This window comes from Mixophyes fleayi, chromosome 6, assembly GCF_038048845.1.
Source record: "Mixophyes fleayi isolate aMixFle1 chromosome 6, aMixFle1.hap1, whole genome shotgun sequence".
NCBI classification, from domain to species: Eukaryota; Metazoa; Chordata; class Amphibia; order Anura; family Limnodynastidae; genus Mixophyes; species Mixophyes fleayi.
Genome location: NC_134407.1, coordinates 70,178,433 through 70,203,460, shown reverse-complemented (window position 1 = coordinate 70,203,460; position 25,028 = coordinate 70,178,433). Strand labels below are relative to the sequence as shown.

General features: G+C 44.5%; 1 protein-coding gene across 1 annotated transcript; it reads left to right on the top strand.

Moving 5' to 3' along the window:
• The first annotated feature begins 650 nt into the window (after positions 1-650).
• MRPL12 (mitochondrial ribosomal protein L12) lies at positions 651-12,931 on the top strand. Its single transcript, XM_075216818.1, has 5 exons — positions 651-964; positions 1,943-2,120; positions 4,704-4,787; positions 4,885-5,022; positions 12,486-12,931. The coding sequence occupies exons 1-5, from the start codon at positions 906-908 to the stop codon at positions 12,600-12,602; spliced, it is 576 nt and encodes a 191-aa protein (XP_075072919.1). The 5' UTR covers positions 651-905; the 3' UTR covers positions 12,603-12,931.
• Positions 12,932-25,028: the final 12,097 nt, after the last annotated feature.

Here is a 25,028-nt window from a genome sequence, read left to right as displayed (position 1 = left end):
GGTAGTCATGAACGGTTTCCTGATGAAATAGAGGTGATATATTGTGTGACTGATTATTTGCGGTTATATGATCAGGGAGCTGGCAGAGGCCGCCATCTCTGACATATTTTATTTTACACCATGTGGTCGGCCGGATGTGTGTGTATCGTTTACCTGGGGAAGAGATGGCACCAGGATGCACTATGGGAAGATGGCAAGATGGCAAACCAGTGGAAGCAGTGTGATGGCTCTGGGCAATGTTCTGCTGGGAAATCTTGGATCCTGGCATTCATGTGGATGCTACTTTGACCTACCTAATCATTGTTGCAGACAAAGTGGTTTCAATGTTGTCTGATCAGTGTATGTTGTTAATGCACAGGACATACTGGAATTTGTAGTTCATAATAGCGTGTGCGTGCGTGCGTCCCAACCATGGCCTTCCTCTGGGTGCTCCGATTTCCACCCACACTCCAAATAAATACTAGTAGGTTAACTGGCTACTATCAAATTGACCCTAGTCTCTCTATCTCTGTCTGTGTATGTTAGGAAATTTAGACATTAAGCTCCAATGGGGCAGGGACTGATGTGATTGAGTTCTCTGTACAGTGCTGCAGAATTAGTGGTGCTATATAAATAGCTGATGATATATATATATATATATATATATATGTGTGTTTCTAATTGCTCTTTTACCCACACTAAAGATGTCAGCTCGCTAACACTTCCTGGCAGAACGTCACTGCCGTATTTGTTTCCTTCTTACGCACAAAAATCTGTGTTTTGATTAATAAAGTTTTCCTTGTCCTGAGGTTTGCGCGGTGTTGCTTGGGTAGGTCACAGTGTCTAGGACTCCATGTGTTGCTGCCGGTGAGAGGGAGTAGTGTGCAGTGACCCGCTGGAGCCCTAACACCCGAAATCCCGTTACCATGTTTCCGCACGCTCGGTGCTGCTGGAGAATGCGGAGAGCTGCCTCAGCCCTGTGCAGGTAACGTGATGAATGCTGTATGCACCTGTATAGGGTTGTAAAGGGACCCTGGGTGCAGCAGGCGGGTAAGTGGAGATATGATTGATAAGGTGACAGCATTGTAAAGGGTGAGAGACGATCTCGGCAGCGCAATGACCAGATACATCCATCAATATGAACGGTAATCTGAAGCCATGCATGTTGTCCTTCCGGTTTTCTAATTCTTATTTTAGGAATTTGTTATACACAAAATCAATGTATAGAAGTTCAGAGCGAAATATCGAACTGAAATCCATATTGTTTTAAATACAGAGAGGTATGTTTATATTGACCTTTTCATTATTTCCCGTAAATCTAATGGAAGAGGCCATTTTTTACAGTATCTGTGACGGAATGCTTCCTTTTATTGGCTATTTATCATTGTCAGTAAATTAATGCAAAAGACAGTGAATTGCTAAGACAAGCTGGTTCTATGAACATCTTGGTATCAAAAGCACTCCTGTATGAAACATTATTGACAAGAGCCGCACATCATTACTGTGTTAAATCATACTCTGACTCCATGTTGACGTGTCCCCTCCAGAGACACACCAGAGTTAGTTGATCTGAATTACCTGCAGTTAACAAATGCTGTAATTAGGTTTCAATTTTCTTGCCCTGCTTTTTTCATCTCTTGCTCATTTGTATGGCACCAATTTTGACAAATGAATGCAATAGGTGCTCTGATAAGAATCATTTGCATCTAAAAGGAATCACAAAAGGTCATGGTAATGGAAGTTTTTTTAAAATATTCCAGCCTTGTTTGCTCCCTCATAGCTGTTATGAGTTGGCATGTAAAGTGTGCGTTGGCCAGTAGAAAATTGTATTGGATGATAGTCGATCTGCCCATTCCTTCCCTATGTGTATGTTTGACATACTGTTTTGGTGTGGAACCTTTAACACTGTACAAATGGTGACTCATAATCTGATGGTTAAATAATGATTGTTTATGTTGCACAGGTTAGAGGTATCGGTAGTGAGGTATTTACGAACATCCAGCACCCTCAGGAATGAACCTTTGGCCACCCCAGCTTTTGACAATGGACACAAAGAATACCCCCCAAAAATCCACCAACTGGTAGATCAAATAGCAAGTCTCACTCTTCTGGAAGTGTCTGACCTCAATGAACTACTTAAGGTGGGTATAAAAGACCTACTCGACATCTGTTCAGAATTCAGTTCCAGCTCCTTACCCTAACATAAAAAGCCCCAATCAACACTTATTCTCCCATACATCTCTGATCTCGTTTTGAGGTACACCCTTACCAGCCACTCTGCCTCTGACCACCTCTCATTACCTCCTCCCATGCTCGCCTCCCAAGACTTCTCCTGTGCTGCCCCCACCTTTGAGATGCCTTACACCTCCTCACATGACTCTCCTCCAACCTACAATAATTCATATACTCTCTCAAAACTCACCTCTACATGCTAGCCTTACTACCTTCTGACCATCTTCTCCATCACCTCCTCTCACATCTCCTTTTTATCGCGGTTGGTCCTATTGCGTCTCATCACCCCTCCCTCTAGAATGTAAGCTCACACACTGGGCAGGGTCCTCTCTACCTATTGTCTCATGTCTGTCTAGTGTCCATCTCCCTCATATGTCGTTTGCTACATTCTGTGTGAGACCCCACAGTTTTACTCTCATCTGTGCTACTTATCCATAATCGCCTCATGTATTATATCCTCTCTGTATTTGTATGATCGTCTGGTGCTATGGAGTCTGTGGCTCCTTATAAATAATAATCTGCAAATTGGAGAGTGGCATAATGTGCTCAAGAGGTGTCCTCTAAAAATAAGAATACTTGAAGTGCACTATATGTATATATTGCACTATAGAGGCATTCATCAACATCATTTTAAGCTGATGTAAAATGCTAAGCTTTATAGTTCATTTGATTAGAAAATATACAGTCTTATATTTACTGCTTTTTTACAATGTGAGAAAATCTGACAGTTTAACCACATGTACCATACATTGTCATAGTTAATTCAATTGCCTTTAAGCAAAATATTCAATTCAGTGCGATGTGTCTCAGGAACGTCCACGGAGATGTATCGTGCCAATGTTATGGCAGGAATCTCTGCTCATTTTTCCCCAGACCCCATAGAGGTGCGCAGAAAAATGAGCGGAGATTCCTACCTTAATGGCTGGCAATGTGCGCAGTCATACATCGTGGTAATGTCCATGCTGCACATCATCAGCAATTGAATCTCCTCCTACTGCTAAAGACACATTGTTTCGTGCCATCTGGTTCCACTTTTATCACAAAAATTACGCAAACAAAATGTTTCAAACTGAAGTCCTTGCTACAATTGTATTTAATTAATTGACAATATATTTATTTACTGGGCATTCATGTAATGCAATATTTTACATCTTAAGGGTTCATTCACTTTCGTTCACTGTTAATGTGCTCCTCAGCTACTAATGCATTAAAATGGAATGAATGGTTTGTTATGGGCTTTTTCACACCGTTGCTTCCTAACATTGTAAAGCCGTATTTAAAATTTAAGCATGTGACACCTATGACAAATGCATTCTACTTGTACAGTAAATTGTGTTGGCAAAAGTGCAGTGCCTCAGAGGGCATTGAAATCCCAGTAAAATGTAATGCTAAAGGCACATTGGCTGTAATGCATCTTACCCATTATATCCCAGCAGTGGCGGATCCAGCAGGGGGGGGCAATCGCGCCCCCCCCCCCCCCTCCCAGCAGGGGCTTGCTGCCGGCGGCTTCACACTATGTGCAGGTCCGTTCGCCTGAGACAAGCAGGGAGAGTGTGCTGCCTGGCTGCTCAGGTTGAACAATCAGAGCAGCCGGGCTGCACCCTCTCCCTGCCTGTCTCTGCCGATCGGACCTGCACATAGTGTGAAGCCATAGGCAGCCTTAGCTGTCAAAAAGGGACAGGGACTAAGTTGCTCCCCCCCTAAATCTCCCCCGGTAATATTATTTTCTAGATCCGCCCCTGAGCTCTAACTAATTGCTTCTCTGTATAGGTCCAAATTGTGTCTGAACCCCTGCCTCGTTATTGTACTGCTGACTTGTGTCAACAAATGGCAGCTGCTTTGAAACCCTTTTAGTTTCCTCTTCCTGTTTATTTTTATTCATATTTTTTCCCTTTGTGTAACATATTTACTTAAATTCATGAGTGCCATCTGTTTCACTAAGAAAATAATCACTTGAGTTAAACTAACAAATGAGCTAGTTCAGCTATGACTTTACCTGACACATCTCAAAATAATTCAAGCTGTCAGGTCACAGTGGTGTGAAAGACCTTCGGTTACTAATGGTTTCAAGATATATATAGGCAGCACTGTGGCTAAGTGGTTAGCACTTCTGCCTCACAGCACTGGGGTCATAAGTTCAATTCCCAACCATGGCCTTATCTGTATGGAGTTTATATGTTCTCCCCGTGTTTGCGCGGGTTTCCTCCGGGTGCTCCAGTTTTCTCCCACACTCCAAAAACATACTAGTAGTTTAATTGGCTGCTATCAAAAATTGACCCTAGTCTTTCTCTCTGTCTGTTTGTGTGTATGTTAGGGAATTTAGACTGTAAGCTCCAATGGGGCAGGGACTGCTGTGAATGAGTTCTCTGTACAGCGCTGCGGAATCGGTGGCGCTATAAAAATAAATGGTGATGATGATATAATGCATCTTGGCTTTGACCATTTTCTTACTCCTCACAGGCAGTGTGACTTTTTATTTTATTTTTGCTTAGAAAACCCTAAATATTCAGGATGTTGGTATGATGCCAATGGGTGCCATGATGCCAGGAGCAGTTGGCACAGCTGTATCTGCCCAGGTAATACACTGGTCTTACAAGAAGTGCCTAAGGGTTGTTATTGATTATGATAGAAAAGAACTGGCTGGTGCTAAATATTTTCTTGTGATTAATATAGGCCACAGAAGAAGAGGAAGTTCCAGTTAAGAAAGAGAAGACACACTTTACTGTAAAACTGACAGAGTATACTTCTGAGGACAAAGTGAAGCTCATCAAAGAAGTAAAGAACTGCGTGCAGGGGGTGAACCTGGTGCAGGTAAGATGTTGACATTGCTAAGGGCTTGTATGACTCTTCTTATGGTGCTTTTGGTGCCCTTTTCAGTACTGATTTATTGTAACTGGGAGATTTCAACGACCATTGCTTTCCAGTCCCATGTCTTCAGATATGTGTTAATCCCTTGATACTTCTATAGTCTCCCTTTCCTGTAACATTTCCTGCTTTATTTTAAGTGTGCCCTTCACAAAACAAGTAATTTTTAGGTATGAAGCAATTTTCAAGAGCATTCAGCCAGTCCATCCATAGTTGCATATTAAGGTTGCAAAAAAGACACATCAATCACATTCAACATTCTCTATATTTTAATCCAGAGAAAGACCAGTCTGTTGCCATTTTGTTGTCATGGTTGGGGGGGAGGGGATTCCCCCCCACTGATTTTAATGACTGTCTGCTCATTTAATTTGCCTGGGTCAGTCACTGCAATAATGCAGCTAGATATTCCACTTTTATAATAAAATGAATCCAATCCCCTTAGAGAGCTGATTATACCCTTACAATGAAGTACTGTCTATGCTGATGGGGAAATCATATTCCCTCTAGATGCAGAATACTATGAAAATCTCTGATAAATCTTTGTATTGACCTATTTGATATTTCCACCCCTCTACATACGTATTAAAAAATAAATGTTAATTATGAAAAAAAAAATCTGAAAACCAATTCGCTATTTCAAGTGTAGATGGAAAAGAGGACTGGGAAAGAAAAACGAGGCTGAGGGCATGCTGAAGAAAATAAAAGCTGGATTGTTTAGAGCCAGGTTATATTATAGAGTAGATACTGATGTACATACTGGTATAGAAAATCTTCTCAGAATGCCACTATTCCATATTTTAAGTTAATGAGGAGTCAAGCCAAGGGCACTAAATAGCCTGTGTGTGTGTTTAGGTTACTGTTTAAGCGTAAACATGTACATTTTCTGATATACAGACAGTATATCCATCAGATCTTATTAACCCCTTTTCCCACAGAGCCTCTTTTGTCACTTTTTAGGTTGGTCACATTCGAACATCGATCTCAGTCATTTATTTGTGCCTTACCCACACAACTTGAATAATCAGATAATATCACCAAGAATACTTTTTCTAGCAGTAACAGTTGGGAGACACTGCTGACAATGGAGTACAGAGGGCGCCGTGGAGTAAAGGCATTACAAACTTGTCTAGCATGCTCCCTCCACTCTATGCCCTCCCTCTGGCCTTTAACAATCAGTATTTTTAGCAGTGCCGAATGGAGTAGGGCACATTTTTATTTAGCATTCATTTTTATCATTTTTTTTTTTTTCCATATTATTTTAGCATTGTTCACTCTGTGAACGCTGCAGATGAAGACAGGGAGAGCACCATACAGTGTTTTAGTGTGGCCCCCCCAGGAAAAGGGTCATCCGACACCGGTGGGGCTCGGGGAACTGGCCACTGACCAGGGCAGTGTAGCGGACTGCCCTAGGGGTCGCAGCGGCATTACTCTGGTCTCCCATGCGGAAGGGAGGTGGAAATGCCGGCAGTTCATGCCCTATCTGCTGGTACCACACTGATTCTGCTGGGATAGACAGCGAGTGGAAACACAGGTACAAGGGGCATATTTCTGGTGTGGAGCTGTCGCCAGAGTGCAGTCCTCACCAGTTTACACTGTAGGTATGAGCACCATATTTACAGAGATGCGGGCTAAGGAAGGGGAGAAGCAGGTCGCTCCCTCTTTGTTTATTGGGCTCTAAAGGCTGCAGACGCCATTGCAGCTGTTGGTGCGTGCGGTGACAGTGTCCCCTGGGGAGGGAGAGCAGTTGGATAGCTCTGGATCTAAACTTAGATATTCTGACTGATTGTGCTGCTTGTCTTCACATTCTGCATTTACTTGACATAAGTGTTTATTCTTCTCTTTCTGTCCTTGCATTCTGATATACATTGTAAGACGTATAGCAGGTTTTCCCTCATTTTCTTACAATTAAGAGGGTGGTTATATACTGTTAGATCTCTATTCCTATAGATTGCTCTTCGGTGCGTCTCATATTTGTTACATCTTTCTTTTCTCACCTTGTCAGGAAAGGGACAGGTTTAAAGACCAAAGCTGTTTCTGTGATGTATTTCACCTGCTTCTGGTGCAAATCTAAGATGACTGGTGGGCGGTCGGACCCGGGTGGCCTATGCACTACCTGTGAGTCTGAGGACCTAGGTTTACGTTCATCTGAGGAGGTGACTGACCTGGCGGAACCAGCACAGTCCATTGCAGAGCTTGAGAGACAACCCACATTTGGGGACGGTAAGTGCTGATACATTTGCGTCGTCTTCTCTGGGTACACAGCCTTTGGATGTCCTTCCCTCGGGTCAGGCATCCCAGTTACTGGTCGAGGCCTCATGGGTTTCCACCGGACCACCCCCCTGGGTAAAATACTTAAAGAGATCTGTCCAGGGGTTGGTCAGGGAGTTGTTCTTTGGAGAAGATACTAACCACCTTAGACATGGGCAGACAGTGTGGGCTCTCCTCTCCCCCAAGATTTGGGGGCCTCTGATATGGATTCCTCCTTGTAGGAGGAGGATGAAATTCATGATGAATCAGAGTTGGAGGACATGTCTGGGTAGGAGGAAGATCCTTCCACGTGACAGGGAATTGAGGATCTAATTTTGGCAGTGAGACAGGTGTTTCACATTTCTGATGAGGATCTAGTGCCTACACAGACGTCTGTGTTCAAGAGAACAAAGAAAAGAACTGTGTTTTTTGTTTCGTTTTTGTAAGGGTCTGGGTTATTACTCACCTTTTCCTAGTTCAGAATCCAGATCAGTCCTTTCAGCCTATTCGAAATTTAAAAACTGAAAATATGTTTGAGTTCCAGGATTTCGGTTGGAGCCCATACATTCTGTTATAAACTCCATGGAAAAGGACTAATTCCTTGGACATCAAGGATACGTATCTACACGTACCCATATGGCAGGATCATCACAACCTGCTGAGGTTTGCAGTGGATCGGGAACATAAGCAATTCCAGGCTCTTCCCTTTGGGCTGCCGACAGCTCTTCGGGTGGTCACAAAGGTAATGGCCGATCATGGCTGCACATTTAAGGTTGCGAGGGGTAGTGATCATTCCCTATCTGGACGACCTCCTACTCAAGGTGGATTCAGCAGCTTTGCTGAGCTCTCATCTGCAGTTGACGATACAGTTCTTACAAGAGTACGGCTGGATTATCACTATAAAGTAATCCAGCAAGCTTCCTATCCAATAGATGGTGTTTTTGGGTTTATTATTTAACATCAGGGCCCAGAAGATATTTCTACCTCCAAACAAAATTCAAACTCTTCAACTTCAAGTAAAGTTTTTACTCTCTCTGATACGCGTCTCAGTTCTGCAGTGTGTGAGACTAATGGGTCGCATGGTGTCATGTTTTGAAATGGTTCGGTTTGCCTATTCCACTCTCAAAATTTTAAACTAGAAGTCCTGGCAAGGTGGTTGAGATCGAATCCTCACTTGGAAGGCCAGTCGATTGTCAGCAGAAACTCGACGGTCTCTACTGTGGTGGCTCTGGTCAGGCAACCTGAGTCAGGGCTGCCCACTTGTTACATGGGATTGGACAGTGGTGACAACAGATGCCAGCTTTGCGGGCTGAGGGACGGTCACTAGCAATCTCCGATTGCAGGGCACCTGGACTCATGAAGAGACTCGGCTACCCATAAGTGTCTAAGACAATGCCACAGCGGTGGCTATTATCAATCATCAATGAGAAACCAGAGGTTCTCTGACAATGAAAGAGGTAGCCAAATTCATGAAATGGGTGGAACGGCAGGTCCCGACCATTTTGCCAGTATTTATTCCAGGGGTCAACAATTAGGAGGCAGACTAACTGAGTCGCTATGCCATTAATCCGGGGGAGCGGTCCCTCCATCTGTAGGCGTTCAGTCAAATTCTTGTTTACTGGAGATTGACTTAATGGCCTCTTGGTTGAACTGCAGGGTGAACAAGTACTGTGAAATAAAGGTCTGTCTGTCGGTGTTATCCACACAATGATCAAAGCTAGAAAACCATCTTCTTCCAGTAACTATCACAGAATCTGGAAATGTTATATTGCTGGTGTGAGAAGAAAAAGGTTTCTACTTTTTCTTTTCGGGTATCTAGATTGTTGGCTTTCCTTAATTATGGTCTGGATATGGGATTGTGTTCCTTTCTTTCTTTTCATGATAGGGCGGTACGGAGTACCGTACTGTCTTTTCTATCTAAAGTGTTTTCCAGGTTCCACATCACTGATGATATTATCATTCCAGCTTTATCTAGAGGGATTCAGTCAAACAGTCAGGTATCTATTCTGCTCTTGGATATTGTCTGCACCTTGCGGATTTATGTGGATCGGTCAGCGTCAGTCAGTAGACTGACAGCCTACTGGTGTTATATGTTCGGAAGCGTGGCTGGCCAGCCACAAAACGGACAATATCTTGATGCTCATGGCTACAATTCGTCAGGCTTATGTCTCTGGGGGTTTGCTGGTTCCAATTGGTCTTACTGCACATACCACTAGGTTGGATAGTGCTTCTTGGGCGGTGCGGCATGGGACGTTGGTTGAGCAGTTGTGCCGGGCAGCTACCTGGTCTACCGTCCACACATTCACAGAATTCTACTGATTTAATGTCTTTACTTCTAAAGACGCAAGTTTTGGCCGTAAAGTTTTACGTGCCACTTCGTCTGAGCATTCCCACCCATAGGGGCAGCTTTGGAACATTCCCATGCCAACTGTTAGTGCTAGAGAAAAGAAGATTTTTGTACTTACCGTAAAATCTGTTTCTTTAAACAAAGTTGGGGGACACTGCGCTCTCACCCTTATGTTGTTTGTGACAGTTCTATTGTGTGTTCTGTTGGTTGAATTTCACCCTCTCTTGCAACTAGGTTAGTTAAATAGATATATGTAAATACAACATAAAGTGCTTTAATTAGGCAACATGGGGGTGCAGCTGTAATTTGCATCAGTGCACGATTATCAACAGGTGCCACCACTTGTAATTAACCCAGTTCTATAAAACAAACCCAGGACAACGAACATACACTCGCTCCATGAGAAAGTGTCCAACACGTTTCGTCCTTAACAGGACTATCGCCTATATCCACTTTTGAGAACACCATTTGCATCAGTGCAGTTAATGAGATTTTATCCGCTGAATGAATGTACCCATTTCATGTAAGTTTAACTTTGAATACTTAATAAAATGCCTGTTAAAACCTACTAAACTATACATGGCCTTATTGGTTTCTTGAGCCGTTGACTCGCACATGCGCGATTAGAACAACTCGTCTGGCAGAAGGGAAGAAGCAGCCTGACCATCCAGATCCAGGCACCATACCACCATCGGAATTGGAAGCTACTAAGTATCGCACACACGCGAATGGTACACCTATAAGATAATTGTACACCCCTCGCCTCACCATGAGCACAATACCATGGACTATCTGGAGGCTAATAGGAGAACTTAGAGGGATCAATCACCATTGTGCACTCCTAATGTGACAATATTGTACAGCTGACGATCATATCACATAATAGTCACATCGAAAATGGAACTATGTGTTAACTCAGGATACGGGGTCATTATACCCATTATGCATGCCACTGACTTTTCACATTGGAAGTTTATTTGTGTTCATTTGTGTTATATGACGAGTGCCACAAGCTTTATCCACTGATTGCAATTATGAGTGTGTTACATGTTAAATGTGTCATGGTAAAATAAGGAATATAACCGGGATCTATAATAACACAATCGTCTCCATTAAATAGGTGCATACCTATACATATTCCAATACACTTCATGGTCCATGTTCTTACCTGACCGTAATTAGAGCGCTTTATGTTGTACTACTGCATCAAATGAGGCTACTCCTAAGTTTATTGAAGCCGGAATGGGGGCGATGTGGACATTATAACATCCCCTTCTGTGGACTCTGTACTGTAGGGTATTGTTGTCAGGTAATCACCAGACAATAACTACTATGGGGCATCTTATTTGAAAGAGGGAACTGCCCCCTTTCAAACAATAGTTGCCCTGAGTGGTGGAGAGAGTACATTTTTCCATTCCCTGACTCTTCATTATTTTTCTATTGGCAGTGTGAGGACTGGGGCTTAAAGACATAATTGTGAGGTTATGTGTTTTGTTTTGGAAAGAGTGGGGAGTATGTGGTCACTTTTTCCTTTATCGTTGTGGGTCTAGAACCTCATTTTGAAGGTCCTATCTGCTGCTTGTTTTGAGCGCTGTCATGTTGTTCTCTAGTGCTTAATAACCTGTAGGGTGATTGTTCTGCTAGTTATTGTTTCAGCTGGGTGGGTCTCTGAACCGGCAGCTCATGAGAGGAAAGCACAGTACTGGGAATTGAGAGAAGCGGTTGTCCCACCCCATGCCTGTTCTCTCAAAAGCTTTGGTGACTGCCCAAATGGGAGATGTTATAAACAATGTTATGTGTTATAGGACTCGTTTACATTATGCCAGGTGGATGATCCTAAACAACAGGGTGATAGTCCATTGAGTGGCAGTATCAGTGAGGTTTTTCTACCCACAGAGCGTAAAAAGCACTTCATGAGTTATTCTTCAGAATAGCTGGTGGTAATCATGGGGGAACCTCATTACTAGCCCGATGTTTTATCCCCAGTGGCCCCATAGTCCTATCTTGTCCCTCAGCAGGCTTCTAGGAGCCCTATGTGTGGGTGGGTTATCTAGCTCATAGCACCTGGGGGAGGTGTGAAAGTTTGGCCAGGGACATGCTTTATCCTATCGGGACACCTCAGGGCAGGGGACTGTCTGTTCCAATCATCCCCTAGGTTGGCGGATAAAAAGGAGTCCAGAGGTGTTTGTTTTGGGAAAGACTGACCGAAGAGGTGATGCTCTGGTCAGAGTAAACTTGCCATTATTGGATTTGCATGCTGTTGGGATTTTTGCCAGTTATCTACTTTGGGGACTGTAATCTGCCGTTTGCCAGACTCAGTTAATCCCTTGGTGATTGTATTTACTGCCGGTGTTTTATTGATGTTCCTAACTTCTAAGTGTACCTTCAACACATAAATACAGTTCTTTTGGATTTATACTTGGTGTTGGTCTGAGTGATATAAAGAACCCCACGTCCTCATGTCTCCCGTACCTTGTTTAATATAAAAACAAGACCTTCCATTTACCCAGTTCCCTTGTTCATTCGTAACCATTATTTACCTCCCCTTGAGGGTAATTTTGGGCTTTCAACATCTGTAACATGTACTGCTGAAGGAGAAACTGGGGATTTTTGTACTGTCTGTATCCTCCCAATAGACTAGATAAAGGAAATTTAACAGCGAGAACAAAAACTCCCTTTTCTTGCACACAGGCAGCAGTTTATAACATGTCTTTTGTGATTCTATTGTGCAGACACTTCTACTACAGCATAATCAATGTTGACTGATGATATCTTTTTTTTTTTTTTTTTTTTTTTTAATTAATGTTTTAAACAGGCCAAGAAGATGGTGGAGTCTCTTCCCCATGAGATCAAGGTGAATGTCGCCAAGGAGGAAGCTGAGAAAATAAAAGCTTTACTGGAAGCTGCAGGAGGAAAGGTTGTGCTTGAGTGAAGCATCCAGACTCTTTTAAGACAATTCACTGGGGCATTGTTTGGGTTTTCTTACTCAAGCCACAACTCCAAGGGCCCAACAATAGCAGGCCGAGGAAATAGACAGAATGTGCGTTCTTGTGTCCGTCACTTGAATTTGCAGGAGAGCTGCTGATGGGCCTTCAATCAAGATTTCTGATAGGAACACGTCCACTGTATATGGGTCGGCTGGGGTAATGTGGTGTTTGTCTACTTTCACTCCATGAACCTTGGCCTCTCATGCACTTCACCTTGCAATCGTTTAATGTCTCATTATCTAATCTTGTTTTATACATTAAACTCTTACCCTGAGGCTGCTCCATTTTTCATCTGCTTCGGCTTCTAGCATCAGCTCTCCTATGCCTCTAGCAATATATAAATAGGGCTTAACACTTGTGTAATGTATGTTACTGAACAATTGAGGTTTTGCAGATTATTGGTCACTATGAGAATACAACATGATTGTATTTGGCTTTTCCATGATAAAGATGGGGGGGTGGGATACAATCTCAATAAAACAATAACAGTCCTTGGCGTGAGGAGCCATAACTCTACAATGTACATCTCATTAATAAACTGATTGACATCAAAGGATCGTGGCCAGGGATTTAATCTGGGAAACGGGAATTGTTAGTATGGGTAGAAGGAGGGCAAGCGACTGGATTGGTAACGAAAAGGGGGTCTGGAGGTATACCTACTTTTGTGTACTCTTAATCTCTCCAAGTTCAGTCCTCAAAAGCTAAAAACCGTTCATGTTTTCAGGATTTCTTTAAGCATGGCAAGTTAATCTGTTTGACTGGTTCAGTAATTATCTCATCTGTTTCTACAGACAGAAATCCTGAAAATATGATCTGTTGGTAGCTCTTGAGGACTTAGTTTGAGCACCTTTGCCATAGAATAACTTGGAAAGGGTATAGGGGTCCTGCGCTCCCTCAATGTAAGTGAAAAGAAGGCTGCCTGAGGGGACTGCAGTTACTAAGGGAAGTTCCAACCCTTAAGATAGACAATAGAACAAATAATATGGGTCCCCTTAGCGCACAAAGTGAATAATAGGGAAATGTGTAAAAAAAAAAAAAAAAAAAAGACCTTATATTTTAATAACTAATAAGTCAGTACCTAAATCATTCACAAATATGTCACAACAGTATGTTGCGTACCTGCTAGTGTTGACACTTCTTGAAGGAAGGTGCGAAATCTAATGTGCCCCTGGTATTCACCAGGGACCCCCGCAAGGAGCTATGGACTCAGCCCCAGGAGACACGCAGGTCGCGGTCCTTCTCCAAGTCAGCTAGCGAGGAGAAAGTCAGACAAGCCAGGTTGGTAACGGTGCTGGCAATCAAGGTACACACGGAGTACCTAGAGGAATAGTGAGACAAGCTGGGTCGGTAAGAGTCTAACGATGCGGAGCAGTAGGGAAATCCAAAAGGGGTAGTCAAACGGTCCGGATCAAAAGGTATATTATGAATACCTTTATTGTTGGGATTATTATCTCATTAAGGTCTATCTGAACTATGTCCATCCGTTACAATTTCAGTGTTTGACCTACTACTAAGGGTTGGGATATTCCATTATTTAATGTTTTGCTACGATATATATGAGAAAGAGATAGAGATATATATAATATATATTATATATATATATATATATATATATATATATATATATATATATAATTTAGTGGAAATTATTCGTTTAATTCCAGTTGTTCTCTCACATATCCCATGCATTATTTTCCCCTGTGTGCTTATACTAGGGATGTGCACCGGCCACTTTTGGGGTGTCGTGTTTTGGATTCGGATTTGCTTGAGGTTTTGGGTTCGGATTTGTTTTGAAAAAAAACATAAGTGCTAAAAACCAGTTTTGTGGTTTTTTTTTTTTCCACTCCTACGCTATTATTAACCTCAATAACAATCATTTCCACTAATTTCCAGTCTATTCTGAACACCTCACAATATTGTTTTTAGGCCAAAAGGTTGCACCGAGGTAGCTTGAGCACATAATGCCCAAAAAAGAGATACAAGATGGAATTGTTCTGGGCCCTCCCTCCCAACCCTCGTGAGATTCGACGCGAGACTTGGACGACAAAGCCTCCTTTTCATTTTTTTGCCCGCCGGAAATATCCGAACAGTGTTCGGATCCGCACTGTTCGGGTGGGCTCGGATTAGCGGAATCTCTAGTTTATACCAGCTTTATGGATGGATTCACACTGTTTACTATCAGTGTAACCAGCTGTGCAAGCAATCAGCCATAACGGACCAATCAGAAGTCCATATTCTACCAACCAATCATAGAGTCCAATATTTTGGGCGCCTTTAAATATTCTCCTTATTCCCACTTTTCTCACTATCCCTGAGGAAGCTACTAGCGAAAAGCGTTGTTTACCGCTGAATAGGACTTTTGTTCCAGTGGTCTATGAGAATCCATGTCCTCTGGTTTTTACAAGAAACTGCAAATGTATGGACTCTATACAACTTTTGAGGAACTCCATCTAATTGTCCTAATAGAGACTGATATCGTTTTACATATATTTTTACTTCTGGTACCAGATCTTCATCTATATGTCATTTGAAGGACTGTATGTATTGGTTTTAGAGGATTTTTACTGGGTTTGAGAGCCCCATATAAATGCTCTTGTTTAATATGCCATTATACTTTACATGCTCCATGTGTATTTTGTGTATATGCAAGTACTGATACAAACTTGTTTACTGTACTTATTCTAGGTTGCAACCTATGTTGTAAATATTTGTAAATGATTTATGTGCTGACCTATTAGTTATTAAAATATATGGTCTTTTTTTTTTTTTATACACATTTCCCTATTGCCCACTTTGTGCGTCAAGGGGACCCATATTATTTGTCCTATAGGGTAACTTGGCCTGATTTTCTTTTGTCATTTTCTCCTCTGCAGAAATCACACATGCACACAGGTAAACAAAGAAATTTTATTTTTGTAGTCATATTTAGGGCTATGGTGGTTAAGTATAAATAATAGTGTGTGTGTGATTATAGAGACAGATGTCATGAAGTATGAAACATCTTTTTAAAATCAGACTGAGCATCACAGCAGTTGGCTTCTTCAGTGCAGTGTTCATTTGGATAGTTTTGAAGTGAAGTTTTATTTTGGGTACAGATCCCGAAAAATTGCTTGTGAAACAATATTCTGTGTTCGCACCTGGACAACGCTATCACAAAATAAAAACTCTCTCTTTCTGGTAGTTCCTCAACCAATACTTCACTAGGCCTGCACATCATGCTTCCTGGAAGAATGTGTAGTAGCCGTGACCTTGTTATTTTGTTTGCTCTTAAAAGTGTTGGTCCCTCTTTGTTCACAGTATGTTTTTCAGTATAAGAAAAACTGGTTCCTAGGAAGTCATGTCTGTGTCAAAATAAATAGTGTATCACTTTAGGGCTCTAACTTTTATTGCTGACTCCAAGGGAAAAGGCATCTGGTTTTACAACTGACCTTAATAAATACACTTGTGCGTCATCATGAAATTACATTTGTGCAAAACATTTTTATTTATTTTTTCTCATTTGAAGTGAAGGCTGGAGAAGTGTAAGACAAATCAGCTTGTTAAAGGACTTGGGTGTTTGATTTCATTACACTGCTACTTGTTTTTTTATATAGATGCTCGGTAAGATATTATCTGCACAATCTACCTATTCTGTGCATTTAAAAAGTTGACTCCTCCAGATGTTGGAGGGAGTGTGGTTGTAGAGGCTCCCTGCTGCACGTTTGGTGGTCCTGTCCCAAGATAATTTCATACTGGCAACAAGTCCATAAGCTGATATCCTCCATTACACATATTCAAATTCCTGATACACCTCTCTTCTCATTACTCCCTAGACATCTCCTCAATATACCCCGCCCAACCCAAAAACGAATTAGACATATACTGAATGCAGCTAACTGCCTGATTGCTTCGCACTGGAAGAGCTTGATCACGCCCTCACTTACTGCGACCATAAATTCTATCTGGTCAACATACCGCTTGGAAAGTATAACCGCCACCCTCAACGATACTCCAATTCAAAGCTGTGTGGAACCTTGGACATCCTTTTATGAAGCAGAACCCCCCCCTTTCTACCATTTGACATTCTCTTATATTAACTTATTTTCTCTCTCCTACCACTGGGGGACACTGCCAGACCAGTGGCGGATCCAGAGGGGGGCGATTGGGGCGAGCGCCCCCCCCTAGCAGACACTTGCTGCCGACGGCTGCACAGTATGTGCAGGTCCGTCCACCCGTGACAGGCAGGGACAGTGTGCTGCCCGGCTGCTCTGACTGTGTTTAAAACACAATCAGAGCAGTCGGGCAGCACACTGTCACGGCTGGACGGACCTGCACATAGTGTGCAGCCGTCAGCAGCCTAAGATGTTAGAAAGGGGTGGGGCCTAAACCCCCCCCTCCCCCTATCTTGCCCCGGGTACAGCATTTAGTCCTGGGCTTCCTTCACCCTGATCCCCGCGCAAGGTAAGAAGTGGCTGATGCCCGGGTCTTCCTTCACCAGTCTTGCCGGCAGTTCATCCCCTAGAAGCGAGCTGTAGATGTGTGATAGCGCCATTAGGGCTTTAGGTGCCCACGGAGGTAGTCCTCTTTAGCGGGCCACAGAGATAGGTCGCGCAGGGGAGATCCAGGATCCATCTCTCCCCGCTGACGGACTAGCCGGCAAGCCCCCTCCTCCATACCCCCACCTCCCCTGACAACGAGCAGCGGGGGTCCGTTAGCGCTCCCTCTATTATAGAGAGCGGCGCTGCAGGAGGAGGGCAGAGACACACGCGCTACCTGGGCACTGTAACAAGCGTGTTGTGGAGAGATTACAGACAGCCATATTATAGATGAGCTGTTCGGTAACTTAGAGAGGAGCAGACATTTTTTTGATGAAGGCGGAGCTGGAGGAGGACCTTCCTTTCCCGCACTTCTCAGGATCCTGCACAGCGGAGTCGCCATCTTTAACTCACACCTTACAGCTGCATGTCGCTTCTCTCCTCTCATTTACCTCTTCTGTGACTGGTATCGCTAAAACCTGTGTTTGTTTGTGTACAAAAACAATTTAAACAATAATGGTTGATTGTTCTGCCTAGCGGGATGGCTAATTTGTACCCGGGTATATAGATCTGGCTACAAATTGTGTATTGCTGTATTCTGACATTTACTGTTTAGACAATAATTTATCTGTCTAGTTATAATCAGTTTATACTGTATTTAACCTGTGATGTCTAACAAAGAGTCCTCTGACAGGGGATCCTCTGGAGGGTCTGCATTGTATTTTACTTGTGCCATGTGTAAAGTAAAACTTTCAAAAGGACAGCATGACAAAGGTGCCCTTTGCGCTGCTTGTGAGGCTGGATCTCAGGAGCGTCCCGCCCCAGCTCAGACACCAGTAGCCATGGTAGAGCCGCCTTGAGTTAAATCCTTTGCTGCAACCATGGAGAAGTTTACTACGGTGATGTTACAGGCTGCAGAGATACGTCAGAATGTTGTTACAGACTCTCAGGTATCTCTATCTGCAGGGCAGCGCTCCACACATGTAGCAGGGGGGAGTGACCAGACAGAAATTGCAGGCACATCCTCAGAGTTCTCTAACTCATAGTGATGATCCCCTACTTGCGGTCTCCCACAGAGCCAAAAGGGCTTCACTGGATGTTAACCAGGGTTGTAGCCCAGGCTCAGATATTCCATCAGATGAGGATGGGGATGTAGTCTTGGATACTCAGGAGGAAGACTCACTGAGTATTATGACCACTTCGGTGGGTAATATTGAAAGTCTGGTGTTAGGTATTAGGCATAGCCTTGGTTTTGCTGACCCTACACCCTCGGCTCCCTCAGGTTTCTCCATTTTCAAAAGGACTAAATCTCAGGTTATGTCTTTTCCACCGTCATCAGAGATGGTGCAGATTGTGACGGACGCTTGGTTAAATCCAGGCAAACAGTTCGTTATGCCGGGTAGATTTAAGAGTTTTTACCCGCTTTCAGCAGAGGATTGTATTAAATGGGAGGCGTCTCCTAAGGTGGACAGACCAATTATCAGATTGTCCACTTCCTCTGCCATTCCTACCCAGGAGAGAGTATCTCTCAAAGATCCCACTGACAAAAAGTGTGACAATGCTCTCCGGTCCGCTTATGTGGCTTACGGTAGCTTGTTTAGGCCCACTATGGCAATTGCATGGGCAAATAAGGCGGTACATGTATGGGCAGAGCAGTTGATCTCGGCCATCCAGAGTAATGCTCCGCTACCTGATCTCCTGGTTCTCGCTGAGCACATTCAGGAGACGGCGGATTATATGGGACAGGCATCCATGGATGCAGTAGCAGTCAATGCCAGAATTGGCGGCCTTATTATGGCGTCACGACGTTCCCTATGGATACGTTCGTGGACGACGGATGCTGAGTCAAAGAGGTCCTTAGAAATCCTGCCTTTTGATGGCGTCACTATGTTTGGGCCGGAGCTTGAGAAAGTGATTGAGGTAGCCACAGGAGGTGAGAGTAATATTCTTCCCATGGGCTCTTGTAAACCGCGTCAAGCTCGGTTTCGGTCCTTTCGCTCCTTCTCTCAGGGCCGTGGCGGCCCACCAAGGGGCCAGCCGGCTGTTTCCAGAGGAGGTGGCGGTAGAGGTAGGGGCGCTCCCAGACGGGGAACGTCGCGTCCCAGTGAAAAACCTGCAGCATGACTCCTTGGCCCCCACGCGGGTACCTGTGGTGGGGGCACGGCTTCTTCTCTTCAAGTGCCAGTGGTGGTCAGTCACATCGGATGCTTGGATCCGAGGAGTGGTGTCGAGGGGTTATGTTATAGACTTAATCCAGTTTCCACCAACAAGGTTCCTTTCCTCACCGGTGCCCGCTTGTCCCCTCTGAAGTCAGGCCCTGCTGGAAGCGGTGGCGAAACTTCAGGGTGCGGGAGTGGTGGTTCCGGTGCCGGGGCCAGAAAGGGGTCAGGGGTTCTACTCCAATCTCTTCTTGGTTCCGAAGCCGGACGGAACATTTCGCCCTATACTGAACCTCAGGTCCTTGAACAAGCAAGTGGTAGTCCAGAGATTCAAAATGGAGTCTCTACGGACAGTCATTGCAGGGATGGAAGAGGGAGGGTTTCTAGCTTCCATCGATATAAAAGATGCGTATTTACACGTTCCCATATGGGAACAGCATCATCGGTTCCTGAGGTTTGCGGTGAGTTCCGATCATTTTCAATTCAGAGCCCTCCCGTTTAGTCTGGCCTCCGCTCCTCGAATGTTCACCGAAATTATGGCCGTTATGGCAAGTGCCCTGAGACGAAGGGGAGTCACGAAAATTCCATATCTAGATGACCTTCTCTTTAAAGGCGAGGTCTGCAGAGATTTTATCTCGCCAGGTTCAGACCACAATGGAGTTCTTGGAGGACCATGGGTGGATTCTGAATGTGCCAAAATCGTCTCTCATCCCAGCTCAGCACATGCGCTTTCTGGGATTGGCATTCGACACAATGTTTCAGAGGGTGTTCCTTCCTCAGGAATAGATCATCGCCCTCCAGCGGAGAACCAGAGTATTATTGGATCGCCCTCGAGTGTCCATGCTCTCCTGCATGAAACTCCTAGGGACCATGCTGTGGGTGTACGACAGTGCCGTAACTAGACATTTCAGTGCCCTGGGCGAGACAGGGCACCGGCGCCCCCTATCTAAGTGGGAGTGACATTTGCCAAGTGGGTGTGGCCAACCTAATGTGGGGGTGTGGCTAGCACTTTACTGAATGAATTCTTTTGCATTGCTGTGTAGTTGGTAGCCTCAAAAATACAGGTGTAACCTATACAAATTTCTCTCACTATAGGGAAGAAATATAAGAGCCCTTGGCTACACCTGTATTTTTTGCAATAGACACTATGTGGAGGAAAATAGAAATCATAGATTATGAATATGAAAATGACAAATTTTCTATTTCCTGTACTTTACACGACATACACTATATAAATTTGGATTTTTAAATACATATAAACCCAGTGCTGGAAGTGGGCTGCAGTATGACAAGTAAGAGGAATAGGGGAGAAGATGGTGCAAGGGGGTAGATGAAAGGGACAGGGGAGAAGGTGGGCCTGGGGACAAGGTGGCACAGAGGGGGTAGTAGATGAAAGGGCCTGGGGACAAGGTGGCACAGAGGGGGTAGTAGATGAGTGAGCCTGGGGACAAGGTGGCACAGAGGGGGTAGTAGATGAGAGGGCCTGGGGACAAGGTGGCACATGGGGGGGGAGTAGATGAGAGGAACTGGGGAGAAGGTGGCACAGGGGGGTAGATGAGAGGGACTGTGGAGAAGGTGGGACAGGGGGGTAGATGAGAGGAACTGAGGAGAAGGTGGGACAGGGGGGTAGATGAGAAGGACTGGGGAGAAGGTGGCACGGGGGTAGATGAGAGGGACTGTGGAGAAGGTGGGACAGGGGGGTAGATGAGAGGGACTGGGGAGAAGGTGGCACAAGGGGGTAGATGAGAGGGACTGGGGAGAAGGTGGCACAGGTGGGGTAGATGAGAGGGACTGGGGAGAAGGTGGCACAGGTGGGGTAGATGAGAGGGACAGGGGAGAATACATAAATGCAAAATACAATACCAAAAAATAATCATTATACATTTTCATGTCCCCTGCCCCCATAGCTTTTGCTTCCCCACTACACTCCCTCAGTTTTTGCTCCTGGATGGAGCACCCTATTTCCTATTTTTTTTTTTTTAAATATATATTTTAATTACAATATAACATTTACTTACCTATTTTTCTTCCCTCCTGGATGGTCAGCATAGCAGTCAGCAGTAGATGCAGGGGACTCACTCTCTCTCCTCAGCAATGGCCGCTCCTCACTTTCTTTTCAGAGGGGGGGGGTGGAGCGGAGCACAGCATCCTGGAAGGGGAGGGGGCGGGTCCTGACAAATAACTTTATACACACTGTCTGACAGACAGTGTGATCATTCTTTGACCAGCCACCACACTAGCCCCTCCCCCGACTCGCGGCACCCGACCCCCCCTCCCCCGACTCGTGGCAACCGACCCCCCCCCCCCCTCCCCCGACTCGCGGCACCCCCCCTGCATGAGTCGCGGGGGGGGGGCAATATTTTTTTTATTTTATTTTTTTTAGATATTTTTTTTTACTTTGTGCCACAGAGGGGAAGGTAGCGGGCGGCTGCTGCGCCCCCTCGGGCTTGCGCTCGGGGCGACGGCACCGCCCGCACCACCCTAGTTACGGCTCTGGTGTACGAGGCAGTTCCGTTTGCCCAATTTCATTCCCGGTCTCTTCAGTTAGAGATTCTCCGGAAATGGTCGGGGTCACAGGAACAGTTGGACAGGCAGTTTATCCGCCTGTCTCCTTTAACTCGACTGTCATTAACATGGTGGCTCTCCACGAGCAATTTAAGCAAAGGTCAGACCCTCAAATCGGGCCCCTGGACCTTAGTTACCACGGAGTCTTTCGGGTTGGGGAGGAGTCACAGGACCGTTAAGGTTTCAGGGACTCTGGTCTCCCCAGGAGTCAGCTCTTCCCATAAACGTATTTGAGCTGAGAGCAGTTCACAAGACTCTGTTAAAAGCTCAGGGGTTTCTGAAAGGAAAACACCTGCAGATACAGTCAGACAATGCCACGGCCGTGGCTTACTTGAATCATCAAGGAGGAACTCGCAGCAAGGCAGTCATGCAAGAGGCTGCCAGGATTCTAATCTGAGCGGAATATCATGTACCCCAGATCTCGGCGGTATATATCCCAGGAGTGGACAACTGGGAAGCCGATTTCCTCAGCAGGGAGAAGGTTCATCCGGGGGAGTGGTCCCTGTGCAAAGAGGTATTCGCTCTTCTAGTCCAGAGATGGGGTCTACCAGAAATAGACCTCATGGCTTCCAGACTGAATTGTCAGGTCCCTCGGTATTGTGCAAAGTCCCGGGACCCTCGAGCATACGCAGCAGACGCCATGGCGATTCTGTGGCGCTTCAGGCTGGTTATCTGCTCGCATTCTGAAAAAGCTGAAAAGAGAACGCGTTCAGGCAATCTTGGTAGCACCTCATTGGCCTCGCAGGGCGTGGTTCTCAGACATCCTAGGAATGTCAGCAGATCAGCCGTTTCGTCTGCCCATGCGCGCAGACCTGCTAGTTCAGGGCCCCCTTCACCACCTCGAATTAGATCGGCTGGCTTTGACGACGTGGCTACTGAATCCTTAGTTCTTAAGGCTAAGGGTTTTTCGTCATGGGTTATTGCCACCATGATTAGGGCAAGAAAGTCATCTTCTTCGGCTATTTATCATAGGGTCTGGAAGATTTATATCCTCTGGTGTGAATCCAAGGGTTTCCATACTTCCAGGTTTAGCCTGTCTAGACTGTTGGCTTTTTTGTAGGAGGGCCTAGATAAGGGACTCAGACTGGGTTCCCTTAAAGTTCAGGTGTCTGCGCTGTCAATTTATTTTCAGCGAAAATTGGCGCCTATGAGTGAGGTTCAGACCTTTTTACAAGGGGTCCTTCATATTCAACCCCCATTTTCTCATCCGGTAGAACCTTGGGCCTTGAATTTAGTGTTGAGGGCTCTTTGTCTTCCTCCATTCGAACCCCTTCAGACAGCAGAATTGCACCATCTGTCTTGGAAGACGGTTTTTCTTCTAGCCATATCTTTAGCTAGGAGAGTGTCAGAATTGGCAGCGCTCTGTTGTAGCTCTCCATTTCTGGTGTTTCATGAAGATAGATCGGTGTTACGTACTAAACCTTCCTTTGTTCCAAAGGTAGTGTCTAGGTTTCATCTCAACCAGGAGATTGTGGTTCCGGCATTTCGTTCGGATTTGTCGTCTTCAACTGATTCTGTTGATTAGATCTTCATCTGCTGGATGTGGTTAGGGCTCTCCGGTGCTATGTGGACCGCACAGCCTCAATTCGTAAAACAAAGGATCTGTTTGTTTTATACAACGTCAAGAAGCGTGGTTGGCCGGCGTTTAAACAGACTATTGCTCGGTGGATCACTTCCACTATTAGTCTGGCTTATGTCCGAGCTTCTCGGCCAGTTCCTCAGATGCTTAGGGCTCACTCGACCAGGGCTGTTGGTGCGTCCTGGGCGGCGCGCCATGGGGCTTCGGCTGAACAACTGTGCAAAGCGGCCACTTGGGCGTCTGTTCATACTTTTGTAAAGTTTTACAGATTGCAGGCTTTCGCATCTTCTGATGCGAGCTTTGGCAGGAAAGTATTGCGTGCAGCCGCTCCAGAGCATTCCCTCCCATAGAGGCTGCTTTGGTATGTCCCCAATGTCTGGCAGTGTCCCCCAGTGGTAGGAGAGAGAAAAGAGGATTTTTACTTACCGTAAAATCTATTTCTCTTTCTCCACTGGGGGACACTGCGCTCCCTCCCTTGCTCTGTAGACGATCTGATTATGAATGTTTTTGATTTACATTCTTCTGCCTTTGGGCAGCTCCTTATAGTACACTTGGTTAGTCAAAACTGAGGTATCTAGGAGAGGAGGGGCATAGCAGAGGAGGGGAGTAAAAATCAAAGAGTTTTTAGTGCCTAAACTCCCAATCCCACTACTATACCCCAATGTCTGGCAGTGTCCCCCAGTGGAGAAAGAGAAATAGATTTTACGGTAAGTAAAAATCCTCTTATCTACACACTTTTTCTTGATTGGAGATGACTGACTAAACACACCAGTCTCTTGTATCAGTGATCATAGACAAATTAATTTACTTTTTTCTTTTCCCCCTCAGATACCTCCCTTCTCTTCCCCCTCAACCCCCTGTATGTCTCCCCTGACCTACAAGTTTTTTCTCTTTGAATTGTATACACCAATACCACATTTGGATATAACTTCTTTACATTTATTATGCGTTTATAAATGTTGTTAACATTATATCCTCATGTAATTATGTACTACTTCATGTATACATCGACTTGCTGATTTTACATACATGTAAACAATAAAAAAAAATGTTTAAAAAAAAAAAAGAAAAAAAAAGTTGTCTCTTCCATATTGCTAGTCTTATTTACTGGCTAAATTAAGAAAAAGTGGCCCAATGTTATGAAGCAGATCATTTGCAAGGAAGGAATCGCATTTGAAAGTATACTGGTTTATTTGGCGCTGAGAGATCTAGATGGTTAATTTTACACAAGGGCATCTTTCTTTAAAGAATAAGGTAAAGTGTGAGCAGGTGTCTTTATACAGACAGGTATACCATCGCTACAGTGAAAAGGGATGGTGATTTACATGGTCACCGACTTATAAGAGCTTTATGAATATTTTTCCTTTGTGTCATTAAATTACAGTTGTTCAAAATATAAAATATAAAATCACACTTCTCAGAGGCAGCCTTTTACCAAGCACAGCACAAGTAAAAAACATTTAGAAGAGATGATCAGCTGCACCCATGCAGGGGCGGATCTAGAAAAATGCTGTACCTGAGGCGATTTAGGCCCCGCCCCTTTCTAACATCTTA